The sequence below is a fragment of the Halichoeres trimaculatus genome, unplaced genomic scaffold (assembly GCF_033239565.1).
Source record: "Halichoeres trimaculatus isolate MK-OKI-2021-1 unplaced genomic scaffold, fHalTri1.1 fHalTri1_scaffold_22, whole genome shotgun sequence".
Classification (NCBI taxonomy): Eukaryota; Metazoa; Chordata; class Actinopteri; order Labriformes; family Labridae; genus Halichoeres; species Halichoeres trimaculatus.
In genome coordinates, this window is record NW_027437200.1 from 16,776,189 (window position 1) to 16,797,455 (window position 21,267).

Consider the following 21,267-nt stretch of genomic DNA (forward strand, 5'->3'; position numbering starts at 1 on the left):
TGTTTACTCATGTGATACTGAGTGAATCAAAGTTTGCATGAAAAATTCATGTTTTACGAAGATAATAAGGGGCTAAAAGTCAGCAATTTAAATATTTTCGTGGTGGTGTAAATAAATATTGCTTCAGAAACTTTTTGGGGGTCTGATAATTCCCATGACCCCACAAATCCTTGTGTTGCTATTGTGAGGAAAGAAAATACCTCGTGGCCTAGAGTTCATGAAATAAAAGTGAAAGGGGCTTCAAAGTACTTGAAAGTTTTGTAGCATGTCAAGCTAGCATGCCAGAATTCGGATGACAGAAAGGTGTTTAAAGCTACAATATGGCAGCCAGACGCAGTTCAGCATCCCGCCCTCATCTCCCCGCCAATCAAAAGCCGCCAAACCGCGCTCTTCCGGGTCGCAGAGGCACGTCGCGCGTGCTCCTCTCCCCGCGCGGTAGTCGCAGCCGAGGAGCGATGGTGCTCGGAGCGTCCGGATTCGACGCCGTCTCGGGATTATCGGAGGAGCGGATGAAATGCCGCAGAACATGAGCAAAGAGGACGCCCCGAGCCGGAGCGCTTCTTTGACTTTCACTATCGATAACATCCTGAACCTGAAGCAGCGGGATGGAGGCGGAGGAGGCTCGGAGCGGAGGGACGGGGGATGTAAGAGTGAGTTTCAGGCGCGGGGTGAGGAGGTGTGGGACGTCCGGAGGAGGCAGGACAGTGGATCAGAAGAGACAGGTAACTGAGAATTCAGCAAAACGATAGAAAACAAGTAAAGAGATCCAAAAAAAGTTAGAAAGAGGGAATATTTGCATTTTTTTTCTGACTACAGTGAATTAATGTAAGAAGTACAATCGCGCGAGAAGGGGTGTAGTATTTATTTATCTTATTGTAAGCTTCTTTGCATGTTGCTGTAATCAGGAAAAAGTGTGCAAGTTTGCTTTTACTGCATCAAAGCAAGTTTTCTCGCTTCTCTCGTAGCGCAAAAGAAGCCCCGACTCGGGGGCAAAACCCCACCGCTGACTGATGGCGTCAGTCCCGGGACGCAGAAGGCTCACACCGCCGAGGACGCGTCCGAGCAGCATCAGAAGCAGGACCCGCAGCGCCAGGCCAGCCCGGACACTAAAGCCATGGTAAAGAAGAAAACGCGCACCATCTTCTCCAAGCGGCAGATCTTCCAGCTGGAGGCCACGTTTGACATGAAGCGCTACCTGAGCAGCTCGGAGAGAGCGTGCCTCGCGAGCTCCCTGCAGCTCACGGAGACCCAGGTGAAGATCTGGTTCCAGAACCGCAGGAACAAGCTGAAGAGGCAGCTCTCCACGGACATGGAGGCCCCGCTGGCCGCAGAGCAGCTGTCAGAGGCGGCGAAAAACGTGCAATTACCGACTTTTTACAAAGACAGCAGCGGCAGCGGCGGCGTGCTGGGCGGATGTTTGTTACCCATGCCTTTCCCCGTGATGTACCCGGCTGCGAACAGCGCGCCGTACATCTACTTCTCCAACACTGGCAAATACTTCGGCCTGTTTGACGCAGACTGACGCTTTGCCCTGTTCGGGAGCACGAGGACACAGTGTGGACATACTTAGCTAGGACTGACACTTTTGTTTTTATTTGTATTATTTTTGGATTTCATAAAATATCTCCCAACTTTGATGTCAACATATCAACGACATGCATGTGCCACTTTTGTCCCTCTGGAATTCATTATTATTGTTATAGTTATTTTATTATTTTATTATTAATAATATTATTACAATTATTATTAAGAAAAACGTTATCGTCAAACAAATTTGCATGCATTTGAGTTCCTCTGAGCAGTTTTATTTTGGAGTCATCTAAATGAATGTACGGTAACATTGAAGCTCAGAGCTGCAGCAACTTCTCGCCTCTCTTATCCCCCTCCCAGCTTTTACACCACTTTCTTTAGAGCAATAATTCATGTGTATTTATATGGCCTTATTTTCAGTCTCTATATTTGTCGTTCTTCTTGTTTTTTTATTATTATTAATGAAACACGCTTATCGGTTGTTTCCACTCGACCTTTCTTTAACAGACTGTCAAACTGTGAATGCAGTTCGTATATCATAACTATGACGATTTTTGCAATAAAAATATGTAATATTTGGAATTTAATCAAAGTGCTCTGAGTCAAGATTTTTTTTTTTTTTGTGAACAAAAATACGTTACATCCGCCATTTATTCTGTTACACGTTTCTTTTTACATTTTCTTTTTGTTAAATAAACCATTCAGGTTTATTGTTTATGAGAAAAAACGTACGCAAAAAAACATAAGCTGTGTAATGAGAGGTAACACAGCTGAGGATAATTTATTTACTTATTGTCTGTTGTGTCAAAGATTGTAAAAACTTCAAATGCAGGAACTTGGAGGTGAAAAATAGCCCTAGAAAAAAAAGCTCCAGGTATTCACAGTTCATCCTTCCAAACAATATTATTGTGGAATATTTCTAAAAAAAAAAAAAAAAAAAAAAAACTACAAACAGTTGAGTCCAGAGAATCAGAGCAGTGGTAAGCCACATCTGTACATTGGATTTATTTTTTTACGAGGTTATTCTTTGTAACTTGCTTCAGAAAAACAAGCAAGTGTGTGTTTTTGTGACTCACAAATGTGTGACTGCATGTAGGAAAAAAATACTGGAGTGTTTCAAGGGTTTCCAAAAAAAATTGTGAAAAAAAATGTATTTTTTCATCGGAAAAAAGGGAGTTCCCTAAGTTGGATTTGTGTTGGAGGTAAAGAAGTGTATTTGGTGGATCACTTTCAGAGGCGTTGGACTGTGATGATAGTCTGCAGGGCCCTCATATGAGAAGGGCCACAAACCTTAAATAATACACAGGGCCCTTAAAGAGAGCCTATGTACGGGGCCTTTAATAGTGGAAACGCTCTGCTTGCTTGAAGACTTTTAAAGAAAAAACATCTTTTCTTAAATTGATTAAACCTGAACGGAACAACCACCTTCACTTCAGTTAAAAAAGGAGTTTCAAAATTTACATTGTTAGACAAAATGCAAAAGTGTGCAATGAAAAGTTTTGTTTTAGGACTCATGAAGAGGGTGCGTTTATGTTTTTTTTTTGCCCTGTAGCATTCTGGCTGCAAGTATTCAAACTCACAGAGAGATTTTGTTGAGCTATACAGCTTAATTTTCAGTCTTTCATTTAATTGCCGTGAAAACAAACAAACAAAAGAACATGTTAAAGCACCCTGAAATGAGAATTGTTGTGAATTATTTAACAGTAAAAATGTGAGAATGTGCCACGTTACGATGCTTAATGTTTGAAGTGCTTACACTTCAGCTCTACACTGCTCTGGTGATGAAGTAAAGGGGATAAAATCATCTTGTTTTGTATGAAAATGATATCACATGTAAAAAGATTGCAGTATAGAATTATTATTATCATTAAGAGTGCATTTTAAATGATCTCTTGTTTTTGCTCTCCGTACCAGCAGCTGGTCTTTAGACACACGGCTAAAAATCTATTTTCATGCTCCAGTGAAAAGCTGTCTTCACTTATTGATCCTGAAACATGAGGGGGGGGCTGGAAATAAGAATAAAAAGTTTGTAATCTTGGTGAGAAAGTCGAGTTGCTTTAGACGACTGTCGATGCTGAATCGAACATGTTGGTGCCTGAAAAGTTTTAAAGTTAAACTCACAATTTGTGTAACTGAAACAACAAATGAGTGATTGAAGCTGAACTTCTTTCTTAATGAAGGATCAATGTGGTCAAGCCTCTTGCATAATTGGCCATAACTTGGCTCTTCTTGTACATAATGTACAGTGTAACTCCTCAGAAGTAAATCTGAGCACTCTAAAGAGGAAGCTAAAGACTTAAGCTCATGAGAAGTCATGATGTGACTCATGGTGCACATACGTCACAAAGCTGGAGTAAGTACAGTTCCTCTGTTTGGACCGAAAACTGGAAAAAGGAGCTCTCATTTGGAGTTTTTGAGGAGAAACTCCTCAGTGCTGCAGCCACTGCTGGTTTTTGTTGCATGTCTGCAGGTAACACACACATCCAGAGGTTTCCCCCTGCTCTCTGTTTGTCTTAACGTGACTGTGCAGTGTGTCCGAGCGATGCATGTGTGCAGAAAGCGCAGCAGAAACAACAGAATTGTGGATTTAGCCGGACTTGCATCAGTGCTCCTGCACAGTTTTTTCCTAAAGGGCCCGGCGAGCTGCACTTACACACCGTTTCCGGGTCACTTCCCCCTTCAGTGCTGGAGCCTCTCGCTGCTTTCTCGCTGTCACAGCCATTCAGGGCCCCGTCACTGTTAACCTGTTCACTCAAGCACTTAGTCTGCCCACAAATCTGTTGTTTTCTCCGCTAAATTCCTGTCTACCTTTACTGGGCATGTCCGCTTCTACTGTATCTCATTATTCTCACAGGAAGTGGGATGCTGATTTAGAGGCCTGGAGTTTGGGATCAGGTTTTTAATCATCAAATGTGTAAAAGTGAGAGGGAAATAGAAATTAAAAAAAGAATAACTTGTGCTGTTTTGAAACTTTTGTGATGCAGATCTCATCACAACTTCAGAACATCACAACAACAGGAGCTTATTTTTTCTATGTCTAAACACAAAATCAAAGTAATCTAAACTGATGTGATTCAGGTCATTTAACTTTCAATTGCTCCAGTAATCTTATTTTCGTGTGTTTTTCTTCTATAAAAACCAGCTGTCGCTCCTTAAATCACCAATAATCCAAATGTGGCAACTTTTAGCTCCTCGCTTTAACACCTTTCACAATAATCCACCATTAATCCAACACAAATTTACAGCTTTAGAGTCAGCGTATGGTGATGGTATTATTTGGACATTAATGATAACTGGCATATTAAAGACAGCACCACTTATTGTTGACTTCTTGGTGAAAATTTAACAACATAAAGTCCATTTAAAAATGTTGTATTGTGCTGAAACATCAGGAAAAGTTTAGACTTTACTCAACATGTCCAAACTGGGCACAAAATGTTTGCTTTTATTTTGAAAGAATCTTAATCTTTTTGTTTCTTTCTTTTCTGGCCTTAAACTTTTTAAAATAAGGTTTCTGCATCTTAATAAAGTTCGTAGCTTTAATTTGAGTGCCATCCTCACTGGACATAAAAAACAAAATTCTTCGAACAACTAAACGCTGCATGAGATTTAGTCACAAGCTTATCGTACTTTTATTAAAATTTGGAAAAACCTCCTACTAGATTCGAAGAGGGAATATAATCATTAAGTTATGCCATAAAAAAATAAAACAATTCAATATCAGGTGCCGGTATGATCCATTACTGTTTGTAAGTTTCACTTTCCTGCTTTACCTCTGTCCTCTCCTTTAACAAATTGCTTTAAAGCCCCTAAATGAACTTAAAGATAAATAATAATATTAAAAAAAAGTATGGAGACACAAGGACTCAACCCTGTGGTGATTAAACGTCTGCATTAGGAAAAGGAGTGTGGGATCATTCATAGGTAAAAAAAAATTGCTAACACATCACCAAAAAAGTTAATCAAGACTTTGAATTGTCTTATCAAAATTAATGTTGGAATAAAGCCATGATACGTTTTTTTTTAGCTGATATTTAAATTTAAAGCTCCTGTGTGAATTTTTCACCAGTTTATGAAACAGACTGAAATCAGTATTTAAGTTTCTCTGTGACTTATAAAAGTGGATGAGACCATGAGTGTTGGCATTGATTATTTCTATAGAGTCATTTAGAAAAGTTGATGGGAAGGGGGGGGGGGGGGGGGGGGGTCTGATGACCTGTTATCAAAACAGTTTTTGTTTTTTTTTATAATAATTTTCTTTCGCAGAGAGAGTTCTGATCAGAAATATATGTTAGTGTGACTTGCTAATTTATGTGAAAAAATAGACAAACTGTTAACTCCACAAGGGGCGCTAAAATTAAAATGACCTGATCATTTCTTACTGGAGTTTTAAAGTACATCCAGCTTAATTTTCAAAAAGTTAGAGTCAGGGATAAGTATGGTTAGTTATTTACATACTTTAATGTCATATTTCTTTAAAATTCTGGTTTTTAAAGTTTTGTTTTGGACTGTAAAAGATACTATAGCCTCCATATGTGAAGTGCATGCTTAAACTGCTGGGCCTACGGTAGCTCTTTTGGGTCTTTTAGATGAGTTTGCTGTTTGGAAGTCAGGTCAAATAAGTAACTTCCAATGTCTTAAGTTAGACTTCTTGATAAATACAGTTTAGCCATGTTTCTTTGCAAGTTTTGGTTATTAAATAAAAATAAATCTTACCAAATAAATGAATAAAGCATATTGTTATTTACGGTTGAAGCTGGTAATTATGATTCCTGTAAATTCGAAGGGACCAAACACCACAAGATTATTTTTAGAGTAACTGCAAGTCTGCCAAGGATCAATGTGAAAGTCCCCAGAAGTGTAGTAATACAGGTGTGTGGGCTTAAGTGGTGTGTGTTGAAGTGTGTGTGTGTATGAGAGATGTTGGGAGGGGCAGTTAAAAGAGGGGTGAGGTGGGGGTGGGGGTGGAGGTGGAGGAGGGGGGTTGGCTGGTGGGGTTTACAGTCGCCAGACTTCCTGACTCTGGCGCTGTCGGACACTTGTGAACGCGGTGCTTGGCTCTCTGTGTCTCAGCACTCTGCTCTGCAACCACAAGGTTCAAGTGACCCCACCGGCTGCCTGCAGTCTGCCCCAGGCCGGGCTAAAACCCCAACCCTGACCCCCCCCTCTACACACCCACCCCCACCACCTCCACCTCAACCCACACCCTACAGCCTGGTTTGTCAGAGGCGAGGAAAAATCCATTAAAATCTCAACTTGATCAAAAAGACGCCCAGACGCCACCATATGCACTCATTTAGGGCCTATCAATGACTGCCGAGCATTGTGGGTAGCTTAATACATGCGATTGACTTCCTGCCAACGGTGGCAACAAAGACGGTATTTCTACAAAAAGAAATCGAGCCAGAGTTATTCTGGGCTGACGTGCACCTCGAGGCCGTCCAGCGCTGTCAGCACGTTTCTGCAGTTTGACCCGCGCAGCACATGGTTTCCATTCGGGGTTAAATGTATGAATGCCGACCACTATTGTTTGAGATCATTGATCCCCGGATTGTAAGTGATAATGTGGTCGCGCTGAATGATTGTGGTGGGAGTTCCTCTCGTGCTGCTGGCATGCAAATATGAAGACGTGATCCTGCAGCTTGGGGTTTGTTTTACCATCAGATCTGCGTAAAGTCATTTCAAATCACGTCCAAAATAAAGCGGGAGGAAATGGATACCAATGTGAGTGTGTGTGCTGAAAAAAGAGCAGCACTTCTTTGTTTAATGTGTATGTTAAAGCTCGGGATTATCATCTCGTCTTCGCCCCGAAGAGGTCGACATGTTGACGTGTCTCATTTCATCTCCTTAATGCAGAGTGACATCTTTGATTGAGATTTCCACATCAATCACTCTCCACTGGCCTCGTTCGTAACCGGACTCTACGTCTCAATAGTTGTTTAATAACCCGTTAATCTTTGTTCACACTACTTGGCGCCAGAAAGTGAAAAACAGGCCTGTTTTGCCATGAGCTTTGTTTGTGCATTCTCAGATGGGATTTATAATTGCTTCCAATTACAGTTGGAGCTGCCTGGAGGAAAGCTGGATCTGGAGCAGCCATGAACAGTGACGCCTGAGCTGAAACTACTGGGAAATAGTGCAAGTGGTTTATTATGGGACATTTTGGCAGCAGTAAGGGAAAGAAAACCTCAGACAGTATGATGGTATTTAAGAGCTGTCACAGCATAGACAATACAAAAGTCATAACGCCTTTGATGTCATTTGAATATTTATCCATAATTTAGCCATCACAGCACATACTGGATGTAAGAGTCCTGAAGAAAAGGCGTATAAGCAAACAAATTTGTCCATTTAACCCTGTTCTGAAACATCTGTGTCCAGTGCCACAATTGTCACATCAGATGCAGTTTAAAGTGTACAGATGTTGGACTTTGTTGCTTCTTAAGGAACAAAATATTCGCCACTTTTCTACTGCAAGAACTTAAAGTATGAAAATATGTTTCCACAACAAAAACTTCTCCCCAGGAACTAAAGGAGCAGTCTGGGAACTTTTAGAGGACTGTTGTGAGTGAAAACAAATACATTTCCATTTTTGAAGAAGTATTGGAACACTCGAGGAAAAAATGGCGTCTACATTTCCAATGCAAAAACTTCTCTAACTACAGAAGCATTTTGAGGATAAGAAAAAAACTTTCTACCACAAGAACCTTTTCAAGTACTGGAAAGTACAGAAAAAGTAGCAGTCTCACAGGGATAAGTTTTCCTAGGACTAATAACAGCATTTTGAGGAAATAAGTGTGTTTCCAGAACGTTTCAGAGGAGGTACTGAAGAGTTTCAAGGAATATCAGTGTATTTTAACAGACCAAGACCTAAATAGTGTTCTAGTAAGGTGATTAATAACCCCCTCCAAAAGTCCCACCCTGTACTAACTACTTCCTCACACAAAAAAAAAAAAAAAAAAAAAAAAAAAAAAAATGTTATAGCTGGGTCTTTCAGCATTGAACATTAGGGAATGGTCTTGTATTCGCAACAGTTTGTTTTTGCTAGTGACTAAAATATCTAAATTCACAATTTGGTCAAAAAGCTCTAAAAGTTCTCAGTATTTGAGAGGAACATAACAAAATACTGGTATCAGTCTATCAATGATGTTGTATAATTGTACACACAATGATATGGAAAAATAAGCGACTAAGGACAACGATGGTTTAAAAAAAGCTTATAACGTCACCTGAAAAGTAGTTCCTGAGACTTTTAAATCTAAGATCACTGAGTGGAAAGTGGTACCAACTTTTAAGCTTTTAATAATGGGAACTTTTATCTGAAAACGGCTGTGAAGACTCAGTCAGCAAAAACTAAAAATGGACAGTTTTGAGGTGCAAAAACCAACATATATGGGTTTAACGATGCTTAAAAAGATTCACAGATGTTGGAATTTCGAAATTTAGCAATTAAGTCCTATAACCAACTCCCTCCTGTCACACCATACTCACCATAAACCAGTGTTTTATAATAAAATATAAGAAGAAGTAGATCACTTTAACATACAGCAGTTTATACCAAGCAGCAACCTCCGGTCTAAAATTATGAGACAATGTGGAAGTGCTAAAATCTGCTGTTTCTCGAGTGTCCGCTTGAGGCTGGAAGTCACAAACACACCAAGCCAAAAAAAGCTGTTTTCAGAGCTGAAATTAACCTATTTACAGCCTGGTTTAAAAAACTGTCTGAGTTGCTATATCAGCACACACAGTACAGAGGTGAATATTTTTTTTAATTCTGCAATTTGGAGGATATTGAGATAAAGAGCTCGACCAATCAGAGGCACAGCTCAGCTCAGCTGGCTGTACTTGAAGCCCCCGTCACTTCCAATATGGCCACAATAGCCAATTTCTTTCAAGAAACCGATACAGAAACAGATGGGTGACGTCCGGGAGGCTACGTCCATTAATTCTATTTTTTTATGTATATTGATATATGGTTAATGCTCAGGCCTGGTTTTGTCCAGAACCCTAAACACAAAACTAGCAGTGGACTAAAATCCCAGAACCATGAATCAAACACAGCCCCTTTACATACAAAACACTAAATTATTGATTTAAATGAGCCGAACAGTCAGTGAAGAGATCAATGAAAGCATGTGTTTCTACTGTTACAGTCACTACAGGAAATTTAAAAGAATCAGAAAGTTAATGTTTCTAGAGAGATCCAGGATAAAGAATCCAAAGTTTTTGTTATCATTAGTTATTGTTATAATCAGCAGCGGCTAATGTTTACAAAATTTGAAATTATAGACGCAAATCATTTAATTTGTTACATATGGGAGAATACAAAGCGCTTTTTTCCATGCAAAACTACAAACAAGAAATTATACAGGATTAATATTTGTTGATTATTTGGAAACCGAAGCAGCTATAATTAGTGGAACAAATGGTTTAAAAGGTGTAACTGATGGCTAAATCACCTACATTCAGTCCAGTCTATTATATGGAAGCCCTAAGAGGTCATGATTGAATACATTTAATCAATTTTCTCCAAAGATTACAATGATTTTTTCCTCGAGATATTGGTTTATTTGTCTCTTCTCAAGAAGTCTTTTTTTTCTGAACATCTTGGAAAAATTCATTTGGTCTTCTTAAAAAAAAAGAAGTATGTCTTACAAGATCATTGTAAGGATGTGTTTGTAAATCATGACCATGTAGGGCTTCCGTACAATTATAAGTTTTAACTTTGAGTTGCTGGGTTGTAAAATGCATCTTCTGGTTGGTTTTTTCCGCTGTAAAGGTCTGGAGTTATAAATACCACATAAATTCCTAACAGGCTCATGAATTAAATTTGTGTTGAACAGTGTTGTACAAAAAAGTGTGACAATGGCCCTTTTTATTTCAAATCTTTTAAAGTGGCGCATCAAAGGTTGCCAGATTTGTGTTGTACTTTTTAGAAAGTAAAAATGTCCTCCTGATAAACTAAAGACACAGCCTTATTACTGATGTTGTATAACTGAAGAGTAAAGATTTATAAACCTTAAAGAACAAAATAAAGTGCCGTGAAAAACTTGGTACTATTCTCCTGATCTCCAGCTCCCTCATCACAAACCCTCTCCACTGGCGCACAGCTCTATCTCAGACTGTGGTTTGTCCAATGGACTGGGTGACGCTGCACTTTACAACATAAACAACACCCCATTCATTATGACACGTAACTTGATAGCGAGCTGAGGGGGGATCAGAGGCTTTCAGGGGGCTTATTGATCCATTAATTTGGTGGACTTTAGCGCTCTGCAGTGACAGAGTGCCTCTGCGAATTGAATGGGGGCTGTGGGATTACAATGAGCCGATCTGATGAAAAGGTCCTGCATGAGTGGCGACGACGTAAATAAAGCCAAAAGGTCGGCCATCTTCCTGTCTCTGGTGTCAGTGCAGTGCGTCAAGAAGTCTCTCGTGTCATCCCTGAAGGCCCCCTGGCGGCAGATACACCCCAGCAGAGCAGAGTGAACATATGTCAGTGTATGGTCTTCACACTTTGAATACGCTGGACGCACAGCGAGACAAACCAGAGGGAGGTTTAATGTTTTAAGAATATGTTGGTGTGAGAAGTGGAATTAAACCAAGCTTTCTATCTTTGGAGTCTGGTGTACAGCGTGTTTGCAGATTCCAGGATTAGGATCACTTCACAGCAGCTGTGCTAAAATAATTTCACCACAATGCTGCCTGAGGTGGTGTGATAAAAACAAAAGCCACGTAACTGAACTATGGTAGGGTTGTTTTGTCAGCTGTTGTTTCTAAAAGTCAAATATAAATATTCAGTATCTGTTCTAATAAACAAAATCTGACATAACCAAGCCGACTGCTTTCACTTCACAAAAACTGTGGTACGTTCCACGAATGAACAAAAGCAGGCCTTTTAATTACACTTTGATACAATTCACATAATATAATTAAATCTGATGGTTTTAATTAGTTTGTTTTTATATGATGTCAGTTATTATCAAAATTTCTGAAAAAGGAAAAGATTCTAAATTATCCGGTTCTCCCAAAAATCCCATTTGTCTTGCTAAATGGCTGGATCTGTCACCCCTTCAGTCCATAATTTCAAAACTCTCCTCATTTATCGTCATGATTGTTAAAAAACAAACAAGAAAATGTTCCTTTTGAGAAGACTTAACCAGCAGCATTGTAACGTTTTTCTTGAAAATGGCTCAAAGAAAGAACTGCTGTTAAAAGAAATCAAAACGAATAGTTTTTAGATTAGCTAATTGCTTCACAGTTACCATTCTGAATAATATAGTATTGAAAGTATTTGTCTTAATCATATTTTATCATAAAGTATTTTATCCCATAGCATTATGCAATGTGATGTAAAATAACTGGCATACATGACAAAGTGTACATTATATAACATATAATCCTTTATGTAACTTGTATAACGTAGCCACTGTGTAACCTAGCATAATGTGCATGATGTAACACAATGTATGCTACATAATGTAACGTAACGTAACGTAACACAACTTAGCATGACAAAAAAGAATGTTACCAAACATAACATAACGAGACGTAACTTAACATAATGTAATTTAACACAATATAACGTGACACAACATAACATAACACAACAGGACATAACAAAACGGAACATAACACAACGCAACGCTACGTAACATAATGTAACCCTACATAGCATAGCGTAAAGTAACATAACATAAAGTAACATCACGCAACGCCATTATAATTAACGTAACATAACCTAACGTAACATAACATAATGCTATGTAAGATAATGTAACCCTACATAACATAACGTAACATAACACAACATTACACAACATAGCATGACAAAAAATAATGTAACGTAACATTACGTAACAAAACTTAATGTAACACTATGTAACGTAACGTAATGTAACATAGCGTAATGTTACATAACGCAACGTAACATTATGTATTGTAACATTATGTAAAGAAACATAATGCAACATATTGTTACATAACTTAGTGTAACATAACTGACGTAATAAATTGTTACCTAGCGTAACGTAACTTAATGTTACTCATCACATGGTGTTGTCCAGTAAGGTTAGGTGTTGCATTGTTTTGTAACCATAGTCTGTATGAAACACGGATGTAGTCATCACGACGTCACCCATCTATTCCTGAAACCGTGAAATGAAGCCAATCTGTGGACACAGACATATTTGATATGACGCTGGCTGTGAGTTTCCTTTCGAACTGTGTCTTTGATTGGACGATCAAACTACCCTAATAACTTCTAAACTGCAGAGATAGAAATAAATTCACTCACCGTACAGCGTGTTCCGATAGAGAAATCAGCGTGTTAGACCCAAGCTGTTTTTTGAACCAGGATGTAAATATGTTTTTTGATGTTGTAAAAGTCTGTTTTCCTGGCTGGGTGTGTACGTGACTTCTGGTCTTTCTGCAGCCAGCTTCAAGCGGATTCTCAATGAACAGCAACTTTTAGCACTTCTGCAAAGGCCTCATTTTTACCGACCGGATGTTGCCCCTTGTTCATAACGCACAACATTATGTCATAATGCAATTAACTGGGTTGAGTCATGCTATTTTGTAATATATTGTATCCTATCGACGGGTATTAACTATGTCATACTGTGCCATGCTCTGCCATATCATATTGTACTGTATTGTATCATACTGTGTAATACTTATAATCTACTATCTCTCGTTTTGTCACACTAAATTAATTAGCACTGAATATGTCATACTGCACTGGGCCTGTGTCTTGTCGGGTTGTATCTATTTTCCACATGAACATCAAGAAGTCATATCACATCCAAAAATCTCCTCATCTTGTCTCATCACTTCAGTCTTTCCCCTGAATGAAGATGAAGTCTGAAGTGACTCTTATCACAACAGACAGACACCATGCAGAAGCATATGCGGGCAAAAGTGTGAGTGACAATGTCTCTGGGGATAAAGAGGAATATTATGCTCTGTTTGCTGTGGTATCCGACAACATCAGGTCACTTCATCGTGGCCTTAGAGATGAAAAGCCTTGACCTCTCGAGATGTGGGTCCAGTCAACTTTAAACTCTGATCCTGGGTCAGATGTTGACATTTTTCATTTAGAGTGGCTGAAAAAAATGAACAGCAGTGATAAAACTGGCATTCACTTTAGAAAACATTGAAAATACAGAGGAACTTTGATGTTCGTCCCATTAAGCTGACCTCGTCTCTAAAATCAGTGCTTGTTGGGTTACAAAAGAGCCCGAAATCAATAGTACAAGTTAGAGGAAACAGATATTTGAGACTAATGGACACTGGGAGTCACAGCTGATGGGCACAAAGGGCTGAAATTCATATTGATATGGACATCACAGGGCGGTGGGCTCTGAGGGGCGAGAGGAGGTCGCAGGATGCTTTGACAGCCGACCCCCTCTTAATGGAAGACTATCGACTGGGTGAGAAGAAGCTGTGGTGAAGAACATGTAACCAGGAGGCTCTGAGTCTGTGTATGTCTGAGACAGAACAAATGTGTCTGTTAGGCGTTTGGACGAGTGTGCGAATGTAGAGTATCAGTTTCTAAGCAGTCCAGAGGGATAATCAGTCTGATCAATAGGTTATTAGTCACTCGATAATACTTTTTCTTTTCAGGACCAGGATGGTGTACATAGAGATTTGTGCTCTCAGATTACACTATCAAGAAAACTGTTCATATTCTTTGTCAATCTGGAAACCCATCGGTAACCATCGTCTCTGATCATCTGATGATGTATCACTCAGGAAGAGGTGCCGATCAAACTGTGGATTTTGGTTTTCCCAGAAATTAATGAAAACCGAGCCTAGACTTTTTATCTCTTCCATGGAGGTTGTGTTTTTGTTTGGTTGTTTGTCTGTTTGTCTGTGAACAGCATAACTCAAAAACTACCGAGCGGATCTTGATGAAATTTTCTGTAAATGTTTAGAATGGGATAAGGAAGAAGTGATTAAATTTTGGAGGTGATCTAGATCCAGGACTTTTTAAAGGATTCTTTACCATTGTGAGATAGAGCCGTTTTCACCATATGTGTATATAACTCCACCATAAATGGTTGGATTGCTTTGCAAAACAATACAAGACAAGGTCACCTTAATTTCTGACAGATGTAGAAGTACGATCCAGATCCTGGCAATATTCTGGATACTAAGATCTGGAATATGAAATATGTACTAAGTCATCATCATTTTCAACACTGTCAGGTAACAAATTATCGTACAAACCTGCAACTAACACCAAGTTGTAGCAGGCAGTCTGCTGAAAGGAAGTATAACATTAAAGTAGGACTTAAGTGTTGGTGACAATCATTATATGCTTGGTGGAGGTCTGCGCTCTCTGAGTGCTTTTATAGTCTCCTGCTTATTTTCTGGTCAAAGAAAATGCAGATGTCTGAACTGAGAGATTAATACAGTGATGTCAGATCAATGTTGATGGGGGTTGGGATGTTAGCTCAACGTGTTTTGGTCTGTCTGATTTTTCTCTTCACACAAACTGATTCACATGCATTAAGGAACACCTTGTAGTCATCAGCGTACAGTTTTAGCAGAGAGGACAACCTTTGAGGGTCGTTTTAAGGAGTCCTGTTTCCACCAAGTGGCTCAGTTCGGTTCCTCTTTGCACCAGGGATGGGTACAGAATTAGGTACTTTCATAGGTACCTAACCAATTCTGTCAAAAGTACCAGGTACCAATTCACGTAAAATCAAAAGGTACCATGTTTAGGTACCTGAATGCATCCTTGTGACTGTGAGGGAGTGGAAGAATAGGGGATTGTCCATGCTGGACATGAACACAGCTTTGCGAGGTTAAATATTGAAGAGGACATATGTTAAATTAAAAAAAGCAGATTTCATTATTAAACAAATTGATGATTTTTACCACATAAACACAAAAAAGTAACAAAAATTGGTACCGTTGAGCACCGACACTGATTGCCAGGTACTGGGCATTGGTATCGTATCATTTCAAATGTGAAAGGTACCCATCCCTACTTTGCAGGGCAAGCATTTCGTAGAGTTTTCTTTGACCAAAACTTGGACAGATCCCCTAATTACCAACCTGCACCATCCCACTTTTTGGGACCCTTCTGTTTGGGGTGCCAAAAAAAACAATTTGACCCTTGAAGGTGGAGCTAGAAACTCTGCAGTCAGTCAATTGGACGAAAGAATCGTCACTGCCTGGACAACATTGGCAATACCTACAACACATAACCCTACAAGGTTCAGATCTTCAGTCTCTTTTTTCTGGAAAATGGGATTACGAAACAGCGTTCCATTGTCGATTTATTAGCAGGGTACACTGTGTCACGCTGCTATGCTGTCATGCTATCATGCTGATATAGTTGTTGGCATTCGGCTTACATGCTGCCCACCAAGAAGGGCACGGTTAGCTGTTGAAACGCAAACAGGATCAGGCTTTACCGATCCAACTCGCACCAAACCGGACTGCTTGGTGGAAACTGGACTGTATTAAACATCTACAACAGAAAAAGACCAGGTTTCAGGTTTGTTATATAAACCTAGTCTGTGAATTTGTGTATGCCAGGAGAACACAGAAAAAAAATGCTCACTTTGGATTGTGGATAATCTGCTTTCCTGTTCTGCTTACCTTTAAAGTGCTGACTTAGCCTGTGATTGTAGTGTGAAAGTGACAGTCAATTGACAGCTGGTATATTTCCTGCTGATTTACCCTCCTCTTCCAGGCAATTGGCGACAGGACGGTAACCTGACCCACATCTCTCACCACAAACACACAATAATCTGCACTCTAACTATTTCCCCCTTCCTTCTGAATCTGCAGCATGTTCTCTCAGCTCAGATCTCCCAGAGGGCTGAGCAGCTGCTCGACGCTCGGCTCATCCAGTGTGACAGCCCCAAATCACAAGTGCAACAGCCCAGTCATGAGAATTTATCTTCGCAAACACACATGTGAGTGAGCAATCAGCGGCTGAGTGGAACACAGGCGGAGCAGTGTTTGATGCAGTGATAATAAGGATCATTGGATTGTGAGCTGATAGGCTGAGTGGCAGCCTGCCAGGTAGACGCACCTGCGGCTCTGTAACAGGCTGTGTCATCGCTGCAGTTCAACCATTACACGGAGCACCAGGAGAGCCATTAACTCACAGCTGCTGAGAAACCAACCTAACACGCAGTAGCAGCAGTAGGAAATATGAAAAGTATGAAAAATTCTTAGGCTGGTAAATCTGTAAAATAATTCAGTTATTAAATGTGATACTTAGGGTGAGATGGTTTTATTTCACAAGTTTTGTTCTGTTTTAGGAATGTTGTCATGTGGGAATTGTGTTGTTTTTCAAGAATGGTGTGATTGGGGATGACTGTAATTTGGGAATGGTGATGCATTTTAGGAATGTTGTTTTACTGTAGGAACGAGATTGTGTTTGGGAATGTTGTCTTGTTTTGGGGGTGGTGTTGCATTATGGAAATGTTGTAGTGTGCATGTTGTGTCATTCTGGGAATGTTTTTTATTTTAGGATTTTTGATTTGTTTTGGGATTGGTGTTGTGTTTCTGGAATACTGTTGTATTTTGAAAATGTTGTATTTTTGAAAATGGTGGTGCATTCTGGAAATGTTGTTGAATCTTGGGAAATTTGTTGTATTTTGGGAATGTTGTAGTGTCTAAAAGTCATGTTGCATTTTCAGAATGTTGTGTTTTGGGAATGTTAGGTTTGAAGAATGTTGTTGTATTAAGAATATTGTGTTTTGGGAATGGTGGTGCATTCTGGGAATATTGTCGTATTTTGGGAATGTTGCATTAGGAATGTTGTATTTTGGGAATGTTGTAGTGTGCAGGTTGTGTCATTTTGGGAATAGTTTTTCATAGTGTTGTGTTCGGAAATGGTGTTGTGTTTCTGCAATATGTGTATGTTGTATTTTGGGAATGGTGGTGCATTCTGGGAATATTGTAGTGTGCATGTTGCGTCATCTAGGGAATGGTGTTGCATTTTAGGATTTTTGTTGAGTTTTGGCAATGGTGTTGTGTGTCTGGACTATCGTTGCATTTTGAAATTGTACTTTGGGAATGGTGGTGCATTCTGGGAATGTTGTTGAATTATTGGAATGTTGTAGTGCCTTAAAGTCAAGTTGCATTTTCAGAATGTTGTGTTTTAGGAATGCTGTGTTTTAAGAATGTCGTGTTTTGGGAATGGTGGTGCATTCTGGGAATGTTGTATTTTGGGAATGTTGCTGTATTTTGGGAATGTTGTAGTGTGCAAGTTGTCATTTTGGGAACGGTTTTGCATATTAGGATTTTTGTTGTGTTCTGGGAATGGTGTTGTGTTTCTGGAATATTGTTATATTATGAAAATGTATTTTGGGAACAGTGGTGCATTCTTGGAATGTTTTTGTATTTTGGGAATTTTTATATTTTTGGGAATGATGTTGCATTTTCAGTATGTTTTGCCGTGTTTTTAGGATAGTGTTTTTTAGGAATACTCTTATGTTTCAGATATAGTGCTGTGCTCTGGGAATGCTGTGTTATGGAAATGTTGTGTTTTGGGAGTACTGTCATGTTTCTAGGATAGTGTAATGTTTTGGGAATGGTGTTGTGTTTAGGGAATATTGTATTATGTGGAAATGATGCTGCACTTTAAGACTGTTGTGTTTACAGGAATGTTGTTGTGTGTTTTAGAGATGATGTTGTGGAATGGTGTGTCGTAGGAATGTTCTCATGTTGTGGGACTGTTGTGTTTTGGGTCTGCTGGGTTATGGAAATTCTGTGTTTTGGGGACTTCTTATTTAGTGGAAATATTGTTATAACTTTGTAAAGCTGTTTGCGTCTTTTGATCTTTGCTGTTGTGGTGTAAAATGTGCGTTTTCAGAATAATCAAAGAAATGTTTGGTTTATTTGAACTTCTTGTGATGTGTTACGTGAGGACTGGTCGTATTTTGATGTGTTTGGAAAATTGTATTATGGGAACGTTCAGTTTTGGGAAATGTTGTGTACTGGTGTTCATTTTGTGATCTCGTATTTTATAAATTTTGCATCTCAGGGATTTTTTCTTAACTGTTGTCGTGTCTGTCCTTGTGCTCTGTGAAGTGTCTTTGGTTTTAAGTGATGCCAGGTCTGAAGAAGTGTTTTGTGTCAAACAGTTTTGTTGAATGTTGGGAGATGTGTTTACTTTTTAAAGCAGCTTATCGGCACAAATGTAAAACAGAATGAAGGATTTGATGCCAGAAAAAACTTTCTCACATCTGCTTCAGCCGCTCCCTGGCCTTTTTCAGTCACACCATCTCTGAACCGCTCAAACTAATCAGGTCTCAGCAATATGAACATACAACTCAGCTGAATTTTCTGTTAATGACAGCGAGATGGGAACACCAACCATCGCTATGGAGATACAGCTATTAAAAGAAGCAGGCTAAATAATGTACAGTATAAGCAGAGGAAGGCCTGATGTTCTTCACACTGTACGTTTTAAACAACACAGATTCAGCCTGACAGCAGCCTGAGGTTGAAGTCTCATCAACAGCGTGATCTGATGCTCAAAAGACTCTCACTGAACCTATCATCTGCTCTCCAAGCAGCTATTGGCGCGTCCATCCACATCGCTCATCAGCAGACATGGGATAATGTGCAGCAGAGGTCAGAGTTCACAGCCACTTCACGCTGTCAACAATCATCCACGTCAATCCAGCTGTAAGCAAGACTGCGCTGAGCATTGTGTTGGTTTCTGGGAAAATCTGTTGATCGAGCTCACAACATTTACAAGAAATCAGTTCTGTAGCATGAAATTACAGAGTCATGAAAACCAGAGCAGTGCAGCTAAAAATCTACTGAGAGATGAGATTTTGATGCTTGACTCCATAAACGTGGTCATGCTTGAAGATTCACTCAAGTGAGTCAGTGTTTTTCTTCCATCATCTGCCTGATGTCCAAGACGGAGACAAATTACGCAGCTGAGGATGAGATCCGTTGCCTTGAGGCAGCAGCATGAGTCATACCCTGGAAATGTTGGATCCTACATGTCCCATAATGCCACTCACTCTGTACAACCAATATTTAACATAAGCCACATTTCATCTTTAAAAAAAGTCACATCATATTTCAGCTTCTGCAAATTTCAGAACACTGAATTAGATGGAAACAGATAATATTGGCTAATCTCAAGCCCAATCTGCAATTCAACACAAAGATCCAAAGTTCAAAACAACATGTCTTGTAATGTGTAAAAAGTATGGTTTAGGGATGTTGCGCTTGAAAATGCAGTCACGTATCATACATACTTTATATAAGGCTTTAAGATATGCTTTGATGTATTTTACATCCCTTTGTATTCTGTTAGTTCATCAATGGGAGTCAATGAAAGCTACTTTAGCTGTTAGCCTGATGGCTAATCATGCATGTGAGGTAAGACTGTGGGAAACAACCCTTTAAGAAAAATACTTCTTACTGGTTGACAACAGAAAGTGAACATATCTGCAGAAATATTTTGTCTACTTAAGACTTTTCAAAACAATTATAAGACGTGAGTTACAAGCTAGCTAATTTTGTAGCTAATCACTAGCAGGTGCCACACAGGGAATGTACAACTCAAACTTTTGATAAGCTACTATGAGGGGGAAAAAAAAGTTTCTTTTTTTTTTAAGCATTTTTGAGTAGATTATTTTAAAAAAGTATATTAAGAAGCACATATTTGCTCATTTGGAATATGTTTTAATTCTTTCTAGTGTTTGACACGTTTGCTGTCCTTAGCAGCTCCCTTAGTCATGTGACATATTCAGGAAAATGTACTGTATGGCTTGGAATTGTGGCACTGTTGTTTAAATAAATGAGTGCGGCAAGCTTCACGGTTGTTTTACCGTTGAACGGAGGTCACGTGATGACTCAACGAGTTAAAACAGTCTTGTCCTCACTAAAGAGTGGTTATGAACAAAAGTTGGTTTAGAAAATCTATAATTAAATGGAAGATTTCAGATAGCCACTACACCCCCTCACGCGGTCCCTTTCATGTGGAAAATTTCCACGCTGCACACATTCGAAAATTTCCAAACTGCCAGACAGAGATGGGTGGACAAGATGGCGGAAGAACAGGACCCCCTAGTGGTCGAAGTGCAGAAATACGGGCATCTGTATGACTTCACACAGAGATCACCAGCTTCACGCATTCTCTCTTGTTGATCTTGTGTGTCTCATTTCTGCACGTCACGTTCGCACGGAAATCATAACACAGCCTTAACAGTAGAAAACCTCAATAATAAAATCAGTACCATGAAAGCTGCTTTGTGAAACAAGTGCTACAGAAATGCCCCAGTAACTACATGAATAACCTCTTATAGTAGTTTATGAACTCCAACATTTCACCACACACATCTTGAAGGACACAGACGTATAAAAGCAAATAGAAAATCAAATTTATAAAACTGACTGCAGTGAGCCTCCGGTTTCTCTCCCTTATCTCATCTGTTCATTGAAAAATTGTTGTGTCACCTTAATCTAGAGTTGCTGTATGGCTACACATCGCCACCTTTACAAAGGGTTATCCACTGTCTTTTCATGTTTCATCTCAAAACGTTAACACATCACTCGATGTCTGCCTTTAAACAGCCAAACAGGCACCGTAATCCTGCTGTTAGTGCCTGTAATGGTGGAGTATCCCCCCATTGTCAGGCATACCGGCCGAGGTCCGCTGTATCTCTGGTTTCACAAAATTCAAATCTAAAAATCTTCTTTTGTCGACATTTGCTAAAATTTTAGCGTCAGGAGGTTGTCGCT

At 39.5% G+C, this 21,267-nt stretch overlaps 1 protein-coding gene and 1 long non-coding RNA gene across 2 annotated transcripts in view; one reads left to right on the forward strand and one right to left on the reverse strand.

The window, feature by feature from the left end:
* LOC141784422 (uncharacterized) overlaps positions 1-21,267 on the reverse strand; it is a 66,610-nt gene that overhangs the window by 26,308 nt on the left and 19,035 nt on the right. The window lies entirely within an intron of this gene.
* On the forward strand, positions 515-1,564 carry hmx4 (H6 family homeobox 4). The gene is made up of 2 exons (XM_074662210.1): positions 515-722; positions 966-1,564. The coding sequence occupies exons 1-2, from the start codon at positions 515-517 to the stop codon at positions 1,520-1,522; spliced, it is 765 nt and encodes a 254-aa protein (XP_074518311.1). The 3' UTR covers positions 1,523-1,564.

Excerpts from the sequence above, each read along its gene's own strand:
- hmx4 (XM_074662210.1), top strand. The coding sequence starts at position 515 with ATGCCGCAGAACATGAGCAAAGAGGACGCCCCGAGCCGGAGCGCTTCT. Across the intron at positions 723-965 it reads CAGTGGATCAGAAGAGACAG|CGCAAAAGAAGCCCCGACTC; the intron begins GTAACTGAGAAT and ends CTTCTCTCGTAG.